At 37.6% G+C, this 20,189-nt stretch overlaps 1 protein-coding gene across 1 annotated transcript in view; it reads left to right on the top strand.

Moving 5' to 3' along the window:
- LOC131676906 (calexcitin-1-like) overlaps positions 1–20,189 on the top strand; it is a 106,234-nt gene that overhangs the window by 63,051 nt on the left and 22,994 nt on the right. The window contains exons 3-4 of the mRNA XM_058956304.1: positions 18,442–18,494; positions 18,711–18,830. Coding sequence (XP_058812287.1) covers positions 18,442–18,494; positions 18,711–18,830 — 173 coding nt within the window. The remainder of the gene's footprint in view (positions 1–18,441; positions 18,495–18,710; positions 18,831–20,189) is intronic.

Below are 20,189 nucleotides of genomic sequence, written 5' to 3'. Positions count from 1 at the left end.
TGAATATTTAAATATATTTGAAATTAATTCTGCTGTTTATTAGGGTGGCTCAAAAAGCATTTTATCTTTACTGTTCAAATGATATTTAATGATAGCGTTAGTCAGTTTTAAATGTTGAAACGAATAAATTTATATCTCAATATGGTGGTTCAAAAATAATTATTTTGTGTTAAGCGATGAATTTATTTTGGATAACTTGATGTCGAAGTGGGAACGCTGGGGGATGCCAGAGGTGACTTTCTGAACCAATTCCAGACATGTCTGGCGTTCCTTAGGGTTCTCATTTGAGCCCTCTTCTTTTTATTTTGTATATAAACGACATTTCTTGTATACTTATACGCATGAAAGTGCTTAAAAATGCAGACGACATGAAACTCTTTGTGGAAATAAGTAATGCAAACGACGCTGTAGTATTTCAGATTGAATAGAATCTATTTCACATCTGGTGTATCAAAAGTCTGCTACAACTCAATATAAAAATGTAATTGAATAGCGTTCAGCAGAAAATCTGATTCCCGATCAATAGATAAGGGCACCAACTTATAGAAAAAAATTAAATTATACGAGATTTAAACGTATGCTTAAAGTCCAAACTCACATTTGAAGAACATTACAATACAACAATAAGTATAGTTAATAGTATGCTGGGCTTTATTGAACGCTTCAGCTAAAGTTATGAAGACCCTTACACAATTAAATCACTAAATAATGCATACGTCAGACCAATTGTGGAATATTGCAGCATAGTATTGAGTCGATACACTATCCTGCACGAAAAGCGCATTGAACTAGTTCAAAAACAATTTCTCGTATATGCACTAACTCAATTGGACAGCATTCCCTCTTCCATCATTTGAGGCACGATGCATGCTCATTAGCCTACAAACACCTGAAGTACGCCGCGAATTAGCAATTATTTATCTTATTACCGATATTATTTCTCAATGCAATTTTACTCTCGCACGTAAATTTTTATGCGTCGGGTCGTCATTTAAGATCTCGTAAATTATTTTTAGAAACACTCTATAAACTCAGACGTGGTCAGCAAGAGGAGACGCCACCAACGTGTGAGAGAAATTTAAATTTAATTTCCTTTGAATAGTTCTGAAGTGAACGGGCCTAAATTTCTGAGGATGGCTGAAGAATGAGTAAAATTAAACGTTAACGACGGATAATTTTATTGTAATTATTCACCGCACAAGATCAACATAAACCGGTAAAAAGAATCGAATGGTAACAAAAAATTGAAAACATGAAATCATTTTTTGAAGTCTATTTTGCTTGGACCACCATCTATCATTTTGTTCACTAATGAAACCGTCGTAGATTATCCTTTTAATGTCATCATTCTAGTTATAAAGTGATTATTCAGAATTAATATCATTAATAACCATGCGTCTCCATTGGCATTTTTTAACTTTTATTGTTAATCGCAAGTTTTTGCAAACCAGCTTAGGCTCATTTTAAAGAGAAAAATATAAGCTTTCCAATGAGTACAGTTTGATCGCAGTCTTTGCGGGCTTCTTTGTCATTAGAAGTTCGTATTTATTAAAAGTTCTTGACAAACGGCTATCTAAACTATAACTAAACAAACTATGTAATTTTATGATGTAATTTAATCAAATAGATAATTTTACTGGAATATAAGCCGTAAAAATACTGTTTCTTCGTAAAACGGAAATAATCAGTTCAAGTTCCAAACAATCTTTTTTCATTAAAATAACCTGAAATCTCGCGATAATGTCTCTGATAGCTCAAACAGTACGAAAAAACTGCTAGGGAGAATATTGCGTAATCTTCAAATTTTGAGTCTGGCCTCGTCCTACTGTGCACTAGGGCGACATTGACATAAAGTTATTTTTAAAAAAGCCAGATATATAGATGGTAACTTTGACAAAGTTGTGGTCGTTATTATTAATATATCTCTTAATGGTATAATCTTTGTAGGTCCTATACATTTGTAAATACGACACACAATTCGAAACTACGACTTTCATTATTGCAGTTAATATAATACAAACGAATAACAAGCAACTCTTCACGTTGGAGTACCGTATATTTGTCCCTTCGCGAGACGTAGAAATTGACGGTGTGGTGACCGAATCGAGCTTGACTGTCGAGAGCTTGCTGACGAATGGAGTTGGCCGTTTCAAGGACTCCTCAATTCAGCAAGTAAAAAAGAATTGAAAACTAGCAGTTGCGCTCGGTATCGTCCGTTGATGGGGTGGATGAGTTCGAGTGACTTTTTCCGGGTCTGCTCTGCCTAACCACGTCTAAATATTGATAATGTTCGCTTGCATGCGAATCACGGATCACGAACTGTCCCAAATGTAAAAAGTCAGCCACCTAAGGTGCCACTGAAGCACGATGCGGTAAGTGCGTGGTCTCGTGAGGAAAATGGTTGCACGAAAGACGCTGAAAAATGTTTGTAATGTAGCCAAAGAACTGTCGACATGTCGCGCGTACAAACTGTGCGGGGATAAAATCAAACGCTCTAGGTTCTCTTATGCAGAAATGTCGATAAGAGCTACCATATATCACTTGTCCAAAAGAATCCACATAATATTACTAGTGCGACAGACTCTGAACTAGGAATTTGGAACTTTTTTTTGCTGCGTTTTCCAATATGAAAAATTAATGGTGGTCAGCTTCATCCGCATCACATATTTTAATAAGATGATTCATCAACAGAGTGAATTTTGAAAATGAACGCCCTTGGTTATGCAAATATTTTTTGTGATCTCATTTTAATGCAAATAATTTAGTAGTCAAGCCAGTCGATTAGGCGTTCGTACAAGATGTGAAATTTAATGTCTAACTGGTGCCAATTTGGTGCTAGTTTAGATCTATCCTACGGGCTCCAAGTTGGTGTCAGTTACTGACGAAGAGAATTCGAAGTACTAAAAACTTTACATGATCAAATTTCTGAGAGTAGCGCAGATCGTATCATTTATCAAGGTGAATTCAGATTTTTTTAACTCATTACCCCATCCTATTAACAAAAACTCCCTTCCGTGGCAAACGTGGAGATACGGAGGTGTCCACGGTCTCCATAAGAATGTTTGTTATACTAACATTCCTTCCTTTCCCCGATGACTATAAGGACGTGGCAGTGCCGCTATTGACAGTTCAAAGAACTCTCGAAACATACACATTGAGAATGGATAGCTACTTCCAGGCCCCATTCATTGATTATCTGTACAATTTCGCTTGAACTGGGGCGACATTATGGAACCATTTCGAATCGACTTTTTCATACAAGCTTGCATACAATAAACCTTTCGTTTCGAGATGCGCAATGCCGCCCCTGGTTAGTCACAACTACGAATTGTATTGTCATCATACTCATATTGTATGAAAAGAAATATTGTTTCTTTTCCTAAGCATCCTAGTAAAGGACCTAAGATTTAGCTAGAAGTGGTCTTTAAAACAAAATTGAAAATTTAGCCGAATACCGTTAGGCCGAACTTCCCGTTGTCCGACGGTAATTTAATCGGACGTATTTTTGCCTTTCTCATATAAAGAAAGGCTATGCAATCACTGTAAAAATCGACTTTTTAACCGAGGCCCGGAGGGCCGAGTGTCATACACCATTTGATTCAGTTCGTCGAGATCGGCAAATGTCTGTGTGTGTGTATGTATGTGTGTGTGTGTGTGTGTGTGTGTGTATGTGTGTGTGTGTCATTTAAACTCACAATTTTCTCAGAGATGACTGAACCGATTTCCGCAAACTTAGTTTCATCTGAAAGGTATAACGCTCCCATAAGCTGCTATTGAATTTTTAGTTGATCCGACTTCCGGTTCCGGAGTTACGTGTTGAAGAGTGCGGTCACACAGCAAATTCCCATATAAACTGGTACCACCATGATGTTCAAATGATGTAAAACATATTAAAATTGATGTAACATTACTCTAGTTTGCGGGTCTGGATCACTAATGATCAATCAAAGCAGCTTTGACCACATTGGCCACCTATGACGGTTCATGACGCCCCCGGGGAACCCGCCAAGTTCCTAAGCTAATATCATACCCATTCCCCAGCGAATTCTCTACCGATTTTTACAAACTTGATTTCAAATGAAAGATACAGTAATGCCATTGACTGCTGCTGAATTTCATTCTGTTCTGACTCTTGCTTCCGGAGTTACAGGGGTGTTAGTAAGGATACACTGGAATTTCCCATATAAATCGGTACAATCGTAATACCTTAGAGGCTAAAAACTATTGAAATGGTCACCAAATTATTCTAATCGCAGATCTAGATCACTGATTGCCAATCAAACATTCTTTGAATTTGAATATATTGTCCACTATCGACGATTCCGGAAGTCCGGAATTCCGGGCATATTCCACAATTAAAGTCACATCGGTTCTGACTGGATCGATTTTCTCAAACCAAGTCTCAAATGGAAGGCAAAATATGCAGTTGAGTATTACGTCGCCGCCCCTCCTCCCCCCGCCTTGCCCTTACACCTCCCTCCTTCATCACTCCCCTCCCCTTGGACCACCCTCACGCCCGCATTTCCTTCATCCACCCCGTATACCGAAATAAGATGAAGGATTTCTGACGCATCCTCCACTCTCACTCTACTAACCCCCCATTCCCTCCACTTTCAAACCCATTCCACCAACATTTCAAAATATAATTACATGAAGATAACATTGAACTCATGCTGATTAAGGTAATTAAATACTATTCTTTTGCCTTTCTCATATAGAAAGGTTATGCAATTGCTCCAAAAACCGACTTCCTAACCGAAGCCCGGAGGGCCGAGTCTCATATAACATTCGACTCAGTTCGCCGAGATCGCAAAATATCTGTGTGTATGTATGTGTGTTTGTATGTGCGTATGTATGTGTGCATGTATGTATGTATGTATGTATGTATGTATGTATGTATGTATGTAAGTATGTATGTATGTATGTATGTATGTATGTATGTATGTATGTATGTATGTATGTATGTGTGTGTATGTGCGGATTTGTTAACAAAATGTCCACATCGGTTTCTCGGAGATGGTTGAACCGATTTTTAGAAACTAAGATTCAAATGAAAGGTATACTATTCTCATAGGTTGCTATTGAATTTCATTTTCAACCGACATCTTGTTCCGGATTACGAGTTGAAGAGTATGGTTACAAAACAAAATTTGTTGATTTGTCCACATCGGTTTCTCGGAAATTTCTGAACCGATTTTGACAAACTTGATTTTAAATGGAAGGTCCATCAGCTGCTGTTGAATTTTGTGTGGATCCGAGTTCTGGTTCCTGAATTACAGGGTGATACGTACGATCACGCAGCAAATCTCGATTCTAACGAATTCTGCGATGAATGTAAAAAGGTAAAATTTTTGCCTTTCTCAATAGAAAGGTATTGCAATTGCTCTGAAAACCGACTTTTTAACGGAGGCCCGGAGGGCCGAGTGGCATATACCATTCGATTCAGTTCGTCGAGTTCGGCAAATGTCTGAGCGTGTGTATGTATGTGTGTATGTATGTATGTGTGTGTATGTGCGTCTGTGTGTGTGTATGTGACCAAAAATGTCACTCATTTTTCTCAGAGCTGGCTGAACCGATTTTGACAAACTTAGTCTCAAATGAAAGATACAACGTTCCCATAGGCTGCTATTGAATTTCTGATGGATCCGACTTCCGGTTCCGGAATTACAGGGTGGTGAGCACGATCACGCAGAAAATGTCGATTTTAATAAATTCTGCAATGAATGTATAAAGGTGAAAAATTTTCCAAAATATGACCACAACTGCTTCGATTTGTAGTATTAGGTCACTAACATCCATTCAAAGTCTTTTTGGCCCCATTGGCCACCATCATCGGTTCTGGAAGCCCCGGCGGAAGTATCCAAATTCAGAATAACAGTCACATCGGTTTCCCGGAGATGGCTAGACCGATTCAACCAAACTTAGTCTCAAATGAAAGGTGTTGCGCCTTCGTAAATGGTTATTTAATTTCATCCCGATCTGACTTCCGGTTCCGGAGTTACAGGTTGTGGCGTGCGATCACATAGCAAATTGCGATTCAAACCGATACTCCGATGAAAGCAAAAAAGGTAAAAATTTCGCTAAAATGTCTCTCAAACAACTTAAATTTGCTGTTCTAGGTCATCGACGGCCAACCAAACTTTCGTTGACTACATTGACCACCATAGACGGTTCCGGAAGTGCCCGGGAAAAGCGGCCTTTCAAAATTGACGTACTCACATCAGTTTCCCGGAAATGGTTGGGCCGATTTTCACAAACACTGTCCCAAATGATAGCTATAGTATCCCCACAGATGTCTATAAAATTTCGTACGGATCGCTTGGATGCGTCCGGAAATATAGACTAATCCATCCGGTCACATATTAAATTCCCATATAAGCCGGAACTAAATTTTTTTTCAAAGGGGGGACCCCATGAAATTTCAGAAATCAAATTCGTTTTTGATGCCAAACATCTTTAAAATGCATGAAACGTCGAGATTTTATGTTATCTCGAAAATTTTTTTTTTATGAAAATCAACTTTTTGGGACTGCCGATTTCGCACCTTTTTTCAATTTAATATTAATGTAGCTGTTTTTTCTTTTACAAAATTTTAGAACTCGAATAGTGATTTTTTCTTGTATATTTGTCATGTCATGTATAATAATAAAATGTGATATATTCATTTGAAAGCTTTTAATGAATATAAACAACGCAAACATTCACGTGTTCATGATTGAGAAAGGCACAATTGCACCGCTAGGTGGATTAAAATAGGTTTTTTATTGTTTCGTTATTGGAATACATACGTTGAATTGTTTCTTTGTATGTCACTGTACAGCAAAGAACAACTCTTCCAAGAGTAATTTATTCAATAATCAGTTTGTTGACCTTTGACCAATAATCAGTTTGGTTGAAGAGTAGCTCATGGCAAAAAGAAGGAAAGATATAATTAGAACCAAATGTAAAATGCATAATTTGTTTGGATATGTAATGTAATGATTATTTTACAATTATTTTTTTATGGTTACATTAGTCAGAGCAGTATTGAAGTTTTTACATTGCATTACATTAAGAGTTGACCTACTATTTGAATACGCTTCGCAACCAATTATTAGCATATATGAGAATTTCTTGCCAGTGCAATAACTCTAATGCTTGAATAGCGAATGAATTTCAAAAAATTTGTGGTGTAATTGTGACTTTTCAATTATGCCAATTATGAAAACTATGATTCCTAGAAGCGTAGCTTCATAGAAGTGCGCTTGGTAACCTCGAGCCTGATCAGCTGCGTGTAGACGCAGATTGGTAAATTAGATAAACATTTGAAAATGAATTAAAATATTTAATTAGTTCAATCGGTATAATATCATTTTTAATTTCCTATTAATTTATTTTAATTTATGGGGGACGGTAAATAAGCACAAATATGCAAAACTGTCATTTAACCGTACCGCATTTCGTTCAAAATTTTTCCCATCATACCTCGGCGCTACCATACTTAAAAGTTATTTGCATGTTAAGAATTGTAATCTATGATAATTTTTGGTTATGTTCAACGCAATCATTAAAAATGAGTCTGTTATTCCGTTGAAAAATGCCAAAAAAACTGAAATAGAAAGAACAGCTCATGATAAAAAGAAGGAAAATATTCACAAATAATGCAAATATAAGAATAAATAAACAATATTCAATTTAAAAAAACATATTCTTTACGAATCCAAAAAAAAAAAACATTCGGGCAAATAACTCGTTCGGTCAATCGGCAATTAACCAACGTAGGCCAAATAGCGTTCGGTCAAATAGTCGGACATCCTTCTAGTGCATGATAGGATTTTAGGTTCCCGGTTTATATTTGACAATCATATAAAAAGAATGAACCATCATGTTCGCAATAACCAATCATTATTTTTCTTCTTTCCGTGTTTCATTTGTAATAGATATGTTTAGTTGTTCTGTACTGTACTGTATATGCAGTCATATAGATTGTTTTATACCGAAATGTAATAAAAAAAATTTAAACTTTCCTCCGACAAACGTCACCATAAACAATTAAATATTGGATAGTTAATATATTATATTTTCCAATAAAACAGTATATTTTGCATTTTGTCTGTATTTCCTTCTTTAGAACATGAGCTGTTCTTCATGGTCAATGAACTATTTTTTATCTTAAAAGCAAATAAAATGATAGTTTTTGGTAATTATTTGCTACTAGAAATTTCTAATAAACCGAGGGGTGGTCCAATCGATACAAAATCTACAGGTCGGTTACAAGCCTGTACATATTTGGTCACTTCGTGTGAAATGAGTAGCCCTGCTGGAGTGTTTATTAATTTTGCTAATGTTTTTCCGTAGTGTAGAATTATTCAGTGCTTTAATGGTCTGTGGTATTCATACACTATTAGCGTGTTCTGGCGGTTAAATATGCGTTAGCTAAAAGTCATAAATGAGGGTATGCTCGTATGCAAGCTCCGTTGCAGGTTCAGAAAAAAAGATTTCTATAAAACTCCCGCCTGGTCCATAGATGGCCATGACTAAAAACGAGTTCTGTTTTACGAACTTCGTACGTTTCTACATTATTTCGTGAGCTACTGGTCATCACTGTGATCATCATCCTATAACCGTCGAACATACCCTAAGGTTTTTTTTTCAAAACTCTGCGCTCCAATCTGGTTAGTCGATCTGAACACAAATTTCCAAATTGACCCAGCTAAAAATTCGTTTACCTTGTTTTGAATGCACAGGAACATCCGGTAAAAAGTATGCCAACAGTTACTTTCGAAGCACAATGTTGGACAATAAACCTAACTCAATCTATTTATCTCAATTGAATTACTCCGAAGATTTGTGCAACGATGCAACAGGCCCGCGGTAAAACTTTTCCCAATGTGTACCAATTCGTGTCTACATAGCTCGTTGTACTAAGTACAATTCAATTGTTCTAATAAACCGCACGAGTGCACTCACTCAAGCTTGAAGCCCCGTTTAATCTCTCTGCTGAAGTTCCGTTTCTTTGTTCAATCAGTACACAGAAGGAAGGCTCACAGCTTCCTTCCTTCTTCTTGCCATCTAAGTGCCATTATTCACGTACGTATGTATGTTAGCTGGATCCGGTACTTTCATCATGGGATCTTACCTTGACGGTGCGTGGCAGCAGGCAGGTGGTTGGTAGGGTTTCATTGCAGTCTCTACTCGGAAAAGCAATGGAATAACATTAGAACTGGCTGGCATGCAGGAAGGGGGACGATAATTCAACTTGTTCACCGGATGTCGGTACGGTCTTATCCAGTCTTAATACGTCCTTCTCGTCTCCGTCCGTCCGGTTGTCCTTGGGAGGGGTGACTTACTGCAATAATATGGATTGTTGAGCAAGTAAATGGGTTTTGGATTTTTTTTTGCTGTCTGTTGTACACCGGTTCCACTCTCGATGCAAGACTGTGGGTCAAGTTTGAACAAGAGATGCGACTTCAGTTCTTCGGGGACGTTTGTTTTGTTGATGAGCTAAATTGTGTGAAGGGATTTTAATATTAGAATAAGGGAGGACAGGGTGTGTGCACTCAAATAACTCTAAATACGATGCCCTAACATAGGAGGAATAATGATGAAAATCCTACCGATAGACTTCAGTATCTGGCAGGCCGACTTGGTCACCAGATAGACTTTAATTACTTCATTTTGATTAAGTTTAACAAGGAATATCGTCAAACTAGCCAACAGCTTATCGTGTATGATGTCCCGCAAGCACAGAAAAAATATGAACACAACTACCGAACGCATTATTTTTCTTCACAGTCCTGAACATATTTTTTCCGTGTCTACATTGAATTACCGGTAGACGACGACGTTGTTTGCACTTGAATAAAATTCACATTCAGATATACAATTAACACACTATAAACATAGTTCTTCCAGCTCATTTAAGCATGTACAATTGAAAACCTTATTCCCGAAGCCAGACGAGCAGCTGGAACAGACACAGACGTGACGTGTCGTATAAATTCAATTTTCTTTCCCTAATTGAGCAAATATTATCCTTTAATTCGCCGGGAATTGTCTCACGATTGCTTGTGCGAAAACCCGTTAGTGTTTGCGGAGAACGATGTTTGTTCTGGGTTTTTACACAATGGTACATCCTCGGCAATTTAAACATTCTATCCTTCTTGAGTATTGTTAACGATTGTGATTCTCATTTACTGTTAGTGTTTATCACAGTATAAACTTTAAAGAAAATTAGTATCGGTACTAAAACAATCCAATGGAAACAACACTAAATTGAGAAACAATTTTTTGCCAATTTTCCCAAAACAAATAATTATCAATCACTCCGCACAATTCAGAAATCCCAACACATGACAACGGTTAATTTCCCCAGGTGGGAAAAGGAAATCAATCGAGTCTTTTTTTCGCGCTGCCAATTCCCAAACCAAGCGTCAGGCCGGTGTCTCTTTGAAGTGATAATAAACTTTGCAGCTATTATTTTTTCTGCGTTCATCCTGTCGCTGGAGTTAATATTCAGCAGCTGTCAACTGTATTTAATATACAACAGCGGCGCAATTTCGACCGTTTCTGTTTCGATTTTTTTTTCTCATTTATTTATTTTGTGTTCGAATTTAATCGAAATAGCAAGTACAACATAACAAAAAAAATCATTTTCCACATTTTGACAGATGCCGGAAGTTGTCACTCTGGCCCGTCCCGGTTTTTTTTGACCGTGTAGTGGGAAGAGTGCTTTAACTAGTCAACGAGATATGGGTTGGGCTTCTGGCTGTGAACTCTTTGAAAATAAATTACCGAAAGGAAAATGCCACCACAGTCGTTATTCTGTGATAAAATTACTTATATAAAATATGTTTTGTTCTTCGCAATTAGTATCGTAGATAACATTTTATAGAATTTCGATTTACATATTTCTTGACTGCACCTAAAAAATACCAGACATATGCCTGCTTTTTGTGTTCTGCAGTTGTTTAACGTCTTATAAAATTGAGTGCATGACGTGCACTATACCGTTCTTTGGAGAGTCAAGAAATTTTCGTTTCGACTTTAAGTCATCAGTATCATGGCCGTTCGATTTGGCCGCCAGATATGCGCTGAATCCTGCAATGGAAAACATTACTCTTGTTTTTAGTCCTAGCAATAGTTTACTTCTTACTAATTTATTGTGTATACGAAAAAACTCACCGACTCCGTCAAGCTTATCCACCAAGTCGTATCAAATAAAGGAACTAGAAAGGACCGGTATCGTTGCGCTTGTCTACATCATCCTGTTCATTTTTTCTTCATTTTGTGTATACGTTTTGTATTCCCACCTTTTGCTTCAACAGGCATATTTTCTTCATTCCCGAGGAGTCTTTTTGGAAGCTGCTGTCAGCATGCGTACTGTAACAATCAACGCTATTAACTGCTGCAAGCATACGGCTCCTAGCTTTATGTCTCTCTTTAAATGAGCAAAACAATCAAATAGAAGCAAACCATGTACGCCATCTAATTTTTTTTCAGTCTATCTATTTGATACGGCACGCAGATTATGGTTTGCCGCTATTAAGACTAAATAATAAACTAATTGAAGAAAAAATATTGTAGGATAGAAAGACAAAATTTAGATTGTTGAAATTTACCAACGTAAAGCAAAAAAGAATAGCAATTAGGAACGTAAAGAACTCTGTCATTTAGCTAAACCATAGTTCAATTTCGCTATACTATCAGAACTTCTGTGCTTGCGGGACATCATCCACGATCAGTTGTTCGCTTATGAGCAGAAGCAGTGGTTCGTTTTGGATTTTGAACCTTTCAGTTTGCCAGATAGTGCTGAGAGTAATTGGCATTGGCAAATCCATGGCTTTCCAGATATCACGATAATTTCAGGAGAAATAGCCCGTCGGCGGTAAAACATCGACACTTGGGTGGAACGCCCAACTCCTACCAGCAGAAGGCGAAAGATTCTTCCCATTTCCATTCGATCACGTCTATATGAGCCTGCCTAGTCCTAGTTTTCCGTTCTAAGTTTATAACTGATTCACTCTAGAATACCTATACGTCTTCCAATTCCATTGCTTTTGTTTCTATTAGTCTTAGATGTGCCGAAAATAGGCAACAAATACGATACATTACAACCTTGGGGCAATTAAAACATAGTAAAATTAAGAGCAAAGGATTATCGCTTGCGATTAAAACATGGGGAGTAGATACTTGTTGCAATTGCCTGAAAAGAAAATATTTCCCTTGAAAGACAGCTCATGGAATGAAGAATGACAAATTAATATTCCTTCAACGAATATAAAAATATCTCTGTTTCTACAATGATCCCATCCCATATTATTTGTTTCTGTTTATTTGTTTTTTATGTCTTTCGTTAAAGCTATATGAATATAGACTTTTCATACTTGCATAACGAGCTTAAAGTTAAAACCTACAATAAAAAATGCGATGTTTTATTTTTTATGTAAATCATACCATTATGTCACGTACATTATGCCTAACGTCGTGCATCCCTTCAAAACTATGAATCCAAAGTCAAATAAATTTGGGACCTGGGGGATGGGCATATCGTAGATGGTAAATCAATCGCCTTGTACGCAGCTCACCTGAGTTTGATTCTCAACCCCGCACATAGGGTTAGAGATTTTTCCAAAAAGAGATTTCTCTAACCCGAAAAGAGGCGAATGACCCTAAGGTTAAAACCTCTATAATCAAAATAAAAAAAAATAGGACCACTAAGAATAAAAGTCTCAAGGTAATAAATAGAATATCTTCGAGAATATCTGAATTCTTTCGATTTTGGGTTAATCAAAGAACCCAAAAACTAAAGCGTTGGCACTACAAGGACAATGCACAATTTTCGCCTTCCGCTTCAATAGACCATATAGGGTCTGGTTTCAGGATCAAGGCTTCAGGCTATTGGTTTCAGGATCAAGAGTGCTGGTTTCCGCAGCAATGATAAAGGATTACGCATCCTGAGATCTAGAGAGCAAAGATCCTTGAGTTCTGGGATACGTGAATTCTGGGATCCTAGAAACTTATATTTTCGTATTTCGGATTCCCTGAGTTCAAGGGTCAGGGAGTTTAAGCATCAAGGGTTCAGTATTGGTATTCAAGAACCCTCAAGGAACAAGAATCCTTGAATGCCAGGATTGAGGATCCTTGAATTCTTGGGTTTAAAGATCGAGCATTTTTGGGAGTCGGCGTCGGTGGTTGAGTCGTAAGCGTGACCGCCACTCATCCCAGTTGATCCGGGTTCAATCCCTACCGAGGTCGTTAAGACTTTTCTGAGGTGAAAAATATCTGTGGTTACGTCTTCCTTCGGAAGGGAAGTAAAACCATTGGACCCCGGTTCATGAGTTGATGGGTCAATCTTTAGTCCAGATAGTGGAGTCACCTCTCTGGTGTTGGTACCAAATGTACCGGAAATAGGCTGATAGAAAATAACTAGAACACGAAAATGAATCGCACCCGTATATTTACTAACAAATATCCTTCTCCTGTGATACTTGTGGAGTGCGCAGTAGTAATACGGCCTCTAGTAAAAGCAAGTATCGGACTAACATTCCTTCCCTTTTCTTCCGCGATCTACGTTCGGGCCTGGCCGCCACCAGTATTGATCAATAAGTTCTGAGTTAACAGGACTTGCACATCGAATGATGTTTCACTACTCCCAAGCATAATTATCTACTGATTCCTTGTGCAACTTCAGCTAGTCCAGACCGATAACGGAGTAGCAGCCAGGGGTAGTCGCACAAGCTCGAGCATTTTTGGGTTTCAATTTCATGAATTCTTGAGTTTCGGGATGCTTGAATTCCAGAATCATAGAAACTTATAATTTCGGATCAAGGATCCCTGAGCTCAACGGTCAGGGAATTTAAGCATCAAGGGTCAAGGATTGGAATTCAAGGATCCTTGTTTCTGGAACCTTGAGTTCCAGAAACAAGGATCCTTGAATTCTGGTGTCTAAAGATCAACCATTTTTAGGTTTCTAGTTCATGAATTCTTGAGTTTCGGGATACTTGAATTCCAGGTTTATAGAAACTTATGTTTTCGGATCAAGGATCACTGAGTTCAAGGGTCAGGGATTTTCAGCATCAAGGGTCAAGGATTCTGGTTCCAGGATCATGCATTTTCATGTCCCAAAATCAAGAACCCTGGATACTTGGATTCAAAGTAAAAGATCTTTGGGTTCCAGAAACAAGTATCCTTGAATTCTAACATCAAAGATCCTTGAGTTCTAGGGTCACGAATTTTATTTCCACGACCAAGTTCGAAGATCAAGGACCCCGAAGTACCAGGATTGTAGAACCTTAAGTTATCGGATCAGGAATCTTTGAATACCAGGATTAATAATCTTTGTTTTCCTAGATCTAGGAACATTGAACTCCACGATCAAAGATCATTTCAAGAATAACATTCCAGATGCCAGAATCAAGGATCCTGTTTCCAGAATCAAGAATTACGGATTCCGGTTCAATAGTCGAGCTCCTGGTTTCAGGATCGACGATATTCGAGTTTTAATTCAAGAATTCTTGAGTTTTAGGACTGTTGAATTTCAGAATCACAGATCCTTGATTTTTGTGAGCAAGGATACTGAAGTTCTAGATCAAAGATCCTCAAGAATTCTGGTTGTTAGATCAAGGATTCCCATGCTTCAAAATCGAGGACCCAAAATCATTAAGAACCAAAATCCTTGAGAAACCTTGACTTCCAGATTGGGTTCCAGGATCGCGAAGCCGTGAGTTTCAGGATCAATTTTCCTTAAGTACTAGGATCACAAAATCCTTGAATTTCAGGATCATGGATCTTTGAGTTCCAAGATCAAGGATGAGTTCCAAAATTCTTCGTTCCATAACTATAGATTTGTTTCTCGAATCAAGGACCCTTGTGCATCCTGGTTCTGGTATTAAGGGTCCAGGTTTCAGTATCAACGTTCAATGTTCGTTAAGATCCAATCCGGTTTTCAGAAGCAAGCATGCAGGATTGACGATTTCGGTGGTTCATGAATCCACAAAAAATGATTCTGGTTCCGGGATCAAGGATTCAGAATTTTGATTTCAACCTTAAGAATCAAAGATTCCAGGATAGAGACCCCTTATTGGTTGACGGACTTCACGGACTCGTTTCATCCGGACAAGCACAACTTGACACACAGTCATCCGAAGGGAAGTGGCGCTTAAGTAGCACGTTTTACAAAGTCGGTCAGAGTCGACTACAATATTAGGAATTATTTATCGATGAATATTTTCAGCATCATCCAATATAAGAGATACAAAGCCAAAACTTTAAAAAAATTAATTCGTGATTTGATTACTAACGAGATACAACACAATTTTACAGATTTACCATTTCAAGATTTCTTTCAAAGTTGGGAATCCCAGGTTAAAATGATAAGTAAATAAGCATTTTGACATAATTTTCTTGTGACAATTTAAGTTATTGAAAATTTTGTTGTTGAAATGACAATACAAAACTTAAAAGCAAAGCAATTGATTCGGATTAGATGTCGCAGTTGCTTCGTATAAATTTGCGAATAATAGTTTAAACAGGTTTCAATAAAAATATCAATATATTCTACTCCCTAAAGAGAAAAAACAATTGAATCAACCGATTTGCGCATAAGGAAGCAAACGTAATATGGAAAAGTTGGATTTCTATGTTTCGAAATCATCTCGTCAGTAACTGTCGCCAACTAGGAAGTAGTTAGACACTTAACCTACTGACAACAGTTCACTAGGGTGGCAGATATGTTTGCAATGTTAGAATTTTGTCCATCGTCGGTCAAAAAGTTAATCAAGATGTAAAAAAAATACAAGAAAAAAATGGACAAAATTTGAGCGAAATCGAACTATTTTAACACATGCCCCAAAATCGCTGAAGTTTTATATGAGAAATGCATGTATTTTTTCATAAGTTTTATATAAAAATTTATAACGTTTTCCAAAATTATCGCATAATTTTGAAATTTGGTAGAATTGGAGCACACTATTGAAAGGTTTCAAACGAAAGTTTTCGGATTCTTTAAAAAAAATGTAAAAACATTGTTTTACAAAAATGCTCAGATTTCTGGTTTGCCTAAAAAAGATAAGTTTTGATTTTTTTATTCATATACATTTTTAAACCTTTCCTGGAGTGTTCGAACTTTACCAAGTTTTAGAATTTTTCAATTAGTTCGAAAAAAGTTATGAATTCTCATAAAAAACGTATGAAAAAACACAGCAATTCCCATATAAAACATCAATGGTTTTGTGGTACCTGCTAAAGTGGTCCAATTTCGCTCGAATTTCCCCCAAAATATTTTTGATGTCTTCATTAATTTGTCGACCTGCGATGAACAAAATTTCAACACCTAAAAATTTACTGCCACCCTACAGTTCACACAATACATATGAATGTCTAAAGCAATAGGCTGTTCCCGAGTGATGTCTCGGAAAGCAAACACTGAAGCTCTGGTTTGTCGACAAAAAATGCAAAAACGAAATCTTGTTTTTTTTGGTTCGGGAACCAAACTCCTAACAATATGACAGTACTCGGGATCAGCATATTGCTTTAGGCGTTTCGCATATGTTATGTGAAGTGTTTCAATTTAGTGTGTAGCTGGCGCCAATTTGGTGCTAGTTTGTATTGATCGTCTAACTGACCCCAAGTTGGTGTCAGGTACTGACGAGATGAATTCGAAGAACCGAATTTCCAAATGTTTATAGTGTGTAAGCGGTCTGTAGGTTCTCTTCTAGTCTAATCTTTCTCCTCTTCCAGATGGAACAATAGACAAGAACTGCACGGGCCGCGATGGAAGTACATAATGCCAAGAGCTACTGTCAAAACGAATTAGAATCGACCAGTTGCCATAACATAAATAGCGCTTCTGCATTTTCATACTTTCACTCTTTGGCATCGCTGTCTCCGAAAGTTTTTTGGACATTATTTCCGGTTCGGCACACGCAGAAAAGCATATTAAGGGGGACGGGTATAGTGTAGTTAGTAAATGGATTGCCTTGTACGCAGCTCACCTGGGTTCGATTCCTAACCCCGCTCCTAGGGTTAGAAATTTTTCTAAAAAGATAACCCGAAAAAGAGGCATATGACCATAAGGTTAAAATAACTATAATCAAAATAAAAAAAGCATATTAGGTGGTATATCGTGTATACACCCTGATGGCATTCCCTGGCACCCAATCGTGATTTACCTTTTAATAGAAATACTAAACAAAACAAGAACGGAGTCAAGGCTCGCACACAGATAGGTTCCACCACTGTCGCAGCGTCAGGCCCCATTTGAAAAGTTTCATTAGCGCAATGTCGATACGTACGGAACTGAAAGCAGCTCATGAACGAAGCAGGTTTTTCCGAACCCGGTGCTACCGTTACCGTGCCAGTGACGGAGTTATCTCTTTGCACCTTCAGCAGGACGCCAGCGGGGACATGTAGGTTGTTTTTCGATATACTAGAGGTCTTCTCGAAAAGGCACAGAGGATGAGTGATGAGGGAGGACCTTGTGTGGCATGAAGTTGAATGTTTTTGATGGAAGTTTCGGTTGGCTTTCGCCTAGCGGAAAGGTTTTATGCTTTTGGGTTGTTCGTAAGTTTTTTTTAGGGTGAATTTAATTTTTGTTGTTGTATCTGATTTACGTAATTATTTTCAGACGATTCAACACTGATTATTTATTTTTTCTTCTACTGAACTATTGATTTCAATCCACCCAAAAAACTGAATTCAATTAATGCTATTTATTTTGTTATATTTCTCCAGAAATAGGAAATTAGTTGAAGCTTCCTTGTGCATAAAGCTACAGTATCAATAATTTTCAGTAAGTTCAGTAAGGATATTTCAAAATACAATACATTACTAGTCGAACTATGTTTCGATTCTGACATGGTTTTGTGAGCAATTGGAGCTTCTGTGCTAACGAGACATTGTCATTTTCTTCTGAACACAAACTGTGCCTCTATTATTGGATTCAACATATATGTGGTGGTCAAGTCGGTTGCCTTATACTGATGAAACGAAGTTGAAACGATAATCCGAAATTATTACAGTTTACGACATATGCATTTTTCTTTTTTATTTCGACAAATATGTAGTTGCATTTTCTTTTTTTTTTCTTTTTAACGGCATTCAATTAGTTATAGATTACTGTGTACGGAATGTTTGGAACATTTAGAGCCATAGTACTGAAGTGAGAACAAGGATGTGAAATATACAGATCGGTAAAATAGAAGTGCTAGAGTCATTAGAAAAAGGCTTGAAATCTTACAAGGCTAATCTTTTGTCTTCTGTTGGCAGGAGTCGAGCTTATTTGTGTAATTTTATAAAAACAAACGAATTTGTACAAATCGATAGCTAAGACGAACGACCCATCGAGGTTAAAGCCCCAATAAACAATAGAATACAAATAGATAGCATAAACTTGTTTATGAATCCTATATCAGACTCCGAGTTGAGCTTCTTACTGATGCACTACTTTTTGAATTATTACAGACATCAACCAGAGTGGAGAAATCGACCGCAAGGACTTTGAACTGGCAATCAATGTAAGTATTGAGTTAAAACTCGTGCATCAATATTAAGTGAAAACAGAAAAATATTTTCATTCGTTTATATTAAAAAAATCAGTAATCTTTTTGACAGTCTGTGTACGCCACAAGACCTTCCTAAATTATTACATTATGATTTTCCCGTGTTGTCCGATTATTCTACAAGTTACATTGAAGCCAAATGACTATGAGTGAACTTTCATGTGCCCACAGAAAATCTGCAACCTCCGTGGCTGGCCTGAGGGGCACGCCAAGAACAAGGAAACCCACGATGCGATGTTCAAAATCTGGGACGGTCTGCGGACGAAGGCGGATGAGGATAACGACGGTCAGGTGAGTCGGAAAGTTGAGCCCCTGTATCCTCCCCCTCAGTCATATTTTAGAAAAGTTTGCCTTGTGCTAGTAGACGCAACATTGCGATGCCACCGTTTTTTTTTCGAGTTTATTTCGAGCAACGGCTCCACTGAAGAAGCGAAGATACGAACGTAAGCCAGCAAATTGTATGTCAAGAACTAACAAAAACTCTGCATTAGGAAAGTGATTTTGATTCAACGATGACCTGGTTTTTGCTTTGGGAAAATTGGCAGTTTGCATAATAGTAACCACAGCAATTCATGTTCTGATATTCTAGAAATCACCAAGCAGAAGTATTTACCATTTAATGATAATGATAATTCAAGAATAGCTACAAGAGCTTGTAATTACCATTTAAAAACATACAACTGATCACGTGTGATGTCCCGCAAGCACAGAAGTTCTGTTTGCTGATGAGAACTCAGCCTGACATCAGACCGACTTCTCATCAGCAAACAGCACTTCTGTCCTTGCGGGACATTACATGGGTTGTGTATTTTAAAACAAAAGTAATGTTTCCATTTTTGGATTTGTGATGTCTATCTGGTGGTCAAGTCGGTTTACTATGAAACTGATGAGACAAAGTAAAACCGCAAATTCCTTGACTCACTTATTTGAAGAAATTTTACGCATTTTTTATTTGTTAATATTTTGCAAACGGTATGAATAAAAGCTTTTTTCGATTTAAGATCTTTGATGATTTTACATTGAGCTATCTGCCTCAATGGCTACCATTTCGATTGCTATAAAGCCGTTGGTTAGTACCCCCTAAATGAACTAAAATTCATCAACCACCTATTATCCTTTAGTGTCACGAATATACAACACCTGACACTTTTCGAGCAGTGGAGAAACATTATTCCTTCATCGTAGTCTACGGACGCGGAATGGCTTCTTAAAAAACCATTCCCCGGGAGTGACAAGCTCATTTTCCCGGAACCAAAGTGCAACATCAAACATCGCTAACCATCATCATCATCAACGTGACCGTCGTAAATTTGACCGTTATTTTCGTAGCAGTCGGAGACAAATAGGGCAAAAAGAAATAACCCGATGCATCCGATTCCGCTGTTAATCATTTTACAGCGAAAATGATCTCGCCGGTATTTGCTATAATGTTTGTAATAGCCGACAGGTGCATCCGGACCAGCTTGCGGCTGACACGGCTCGGGTTCGGAGGGAAGAATCAAACAGGGCACAAACAGGAGCCAAACATAAATAATTGCGATTTAACGGAGTATAAAGTTGTTTGTTTCGTCCTATAAAAGTGTGTTTATGGGCGAATGTTTCGTTGGCGACGGTGTGTGTTTAGGTGTGGAGGAGTTCCTTAGCTGGTGG

The sequence above is a fragment of the Topomyia yanbarensis genome, chromosome 1 (genome assembly GCF_030247195.1).
Source record: "Topomyia yanbarensis strain Yona2022 chromosome 1, ASM3024719v1, whole genome shotgun sequence".
NCBI lineage: Eukaryota > Metazoa > Arthropoda > Insecta > Diptera > Culicidae > Topomyia > Topomyia yanbarensis.
This window is presented reverse-complemented; position numbering and strand designations above follow the sequence as displayed.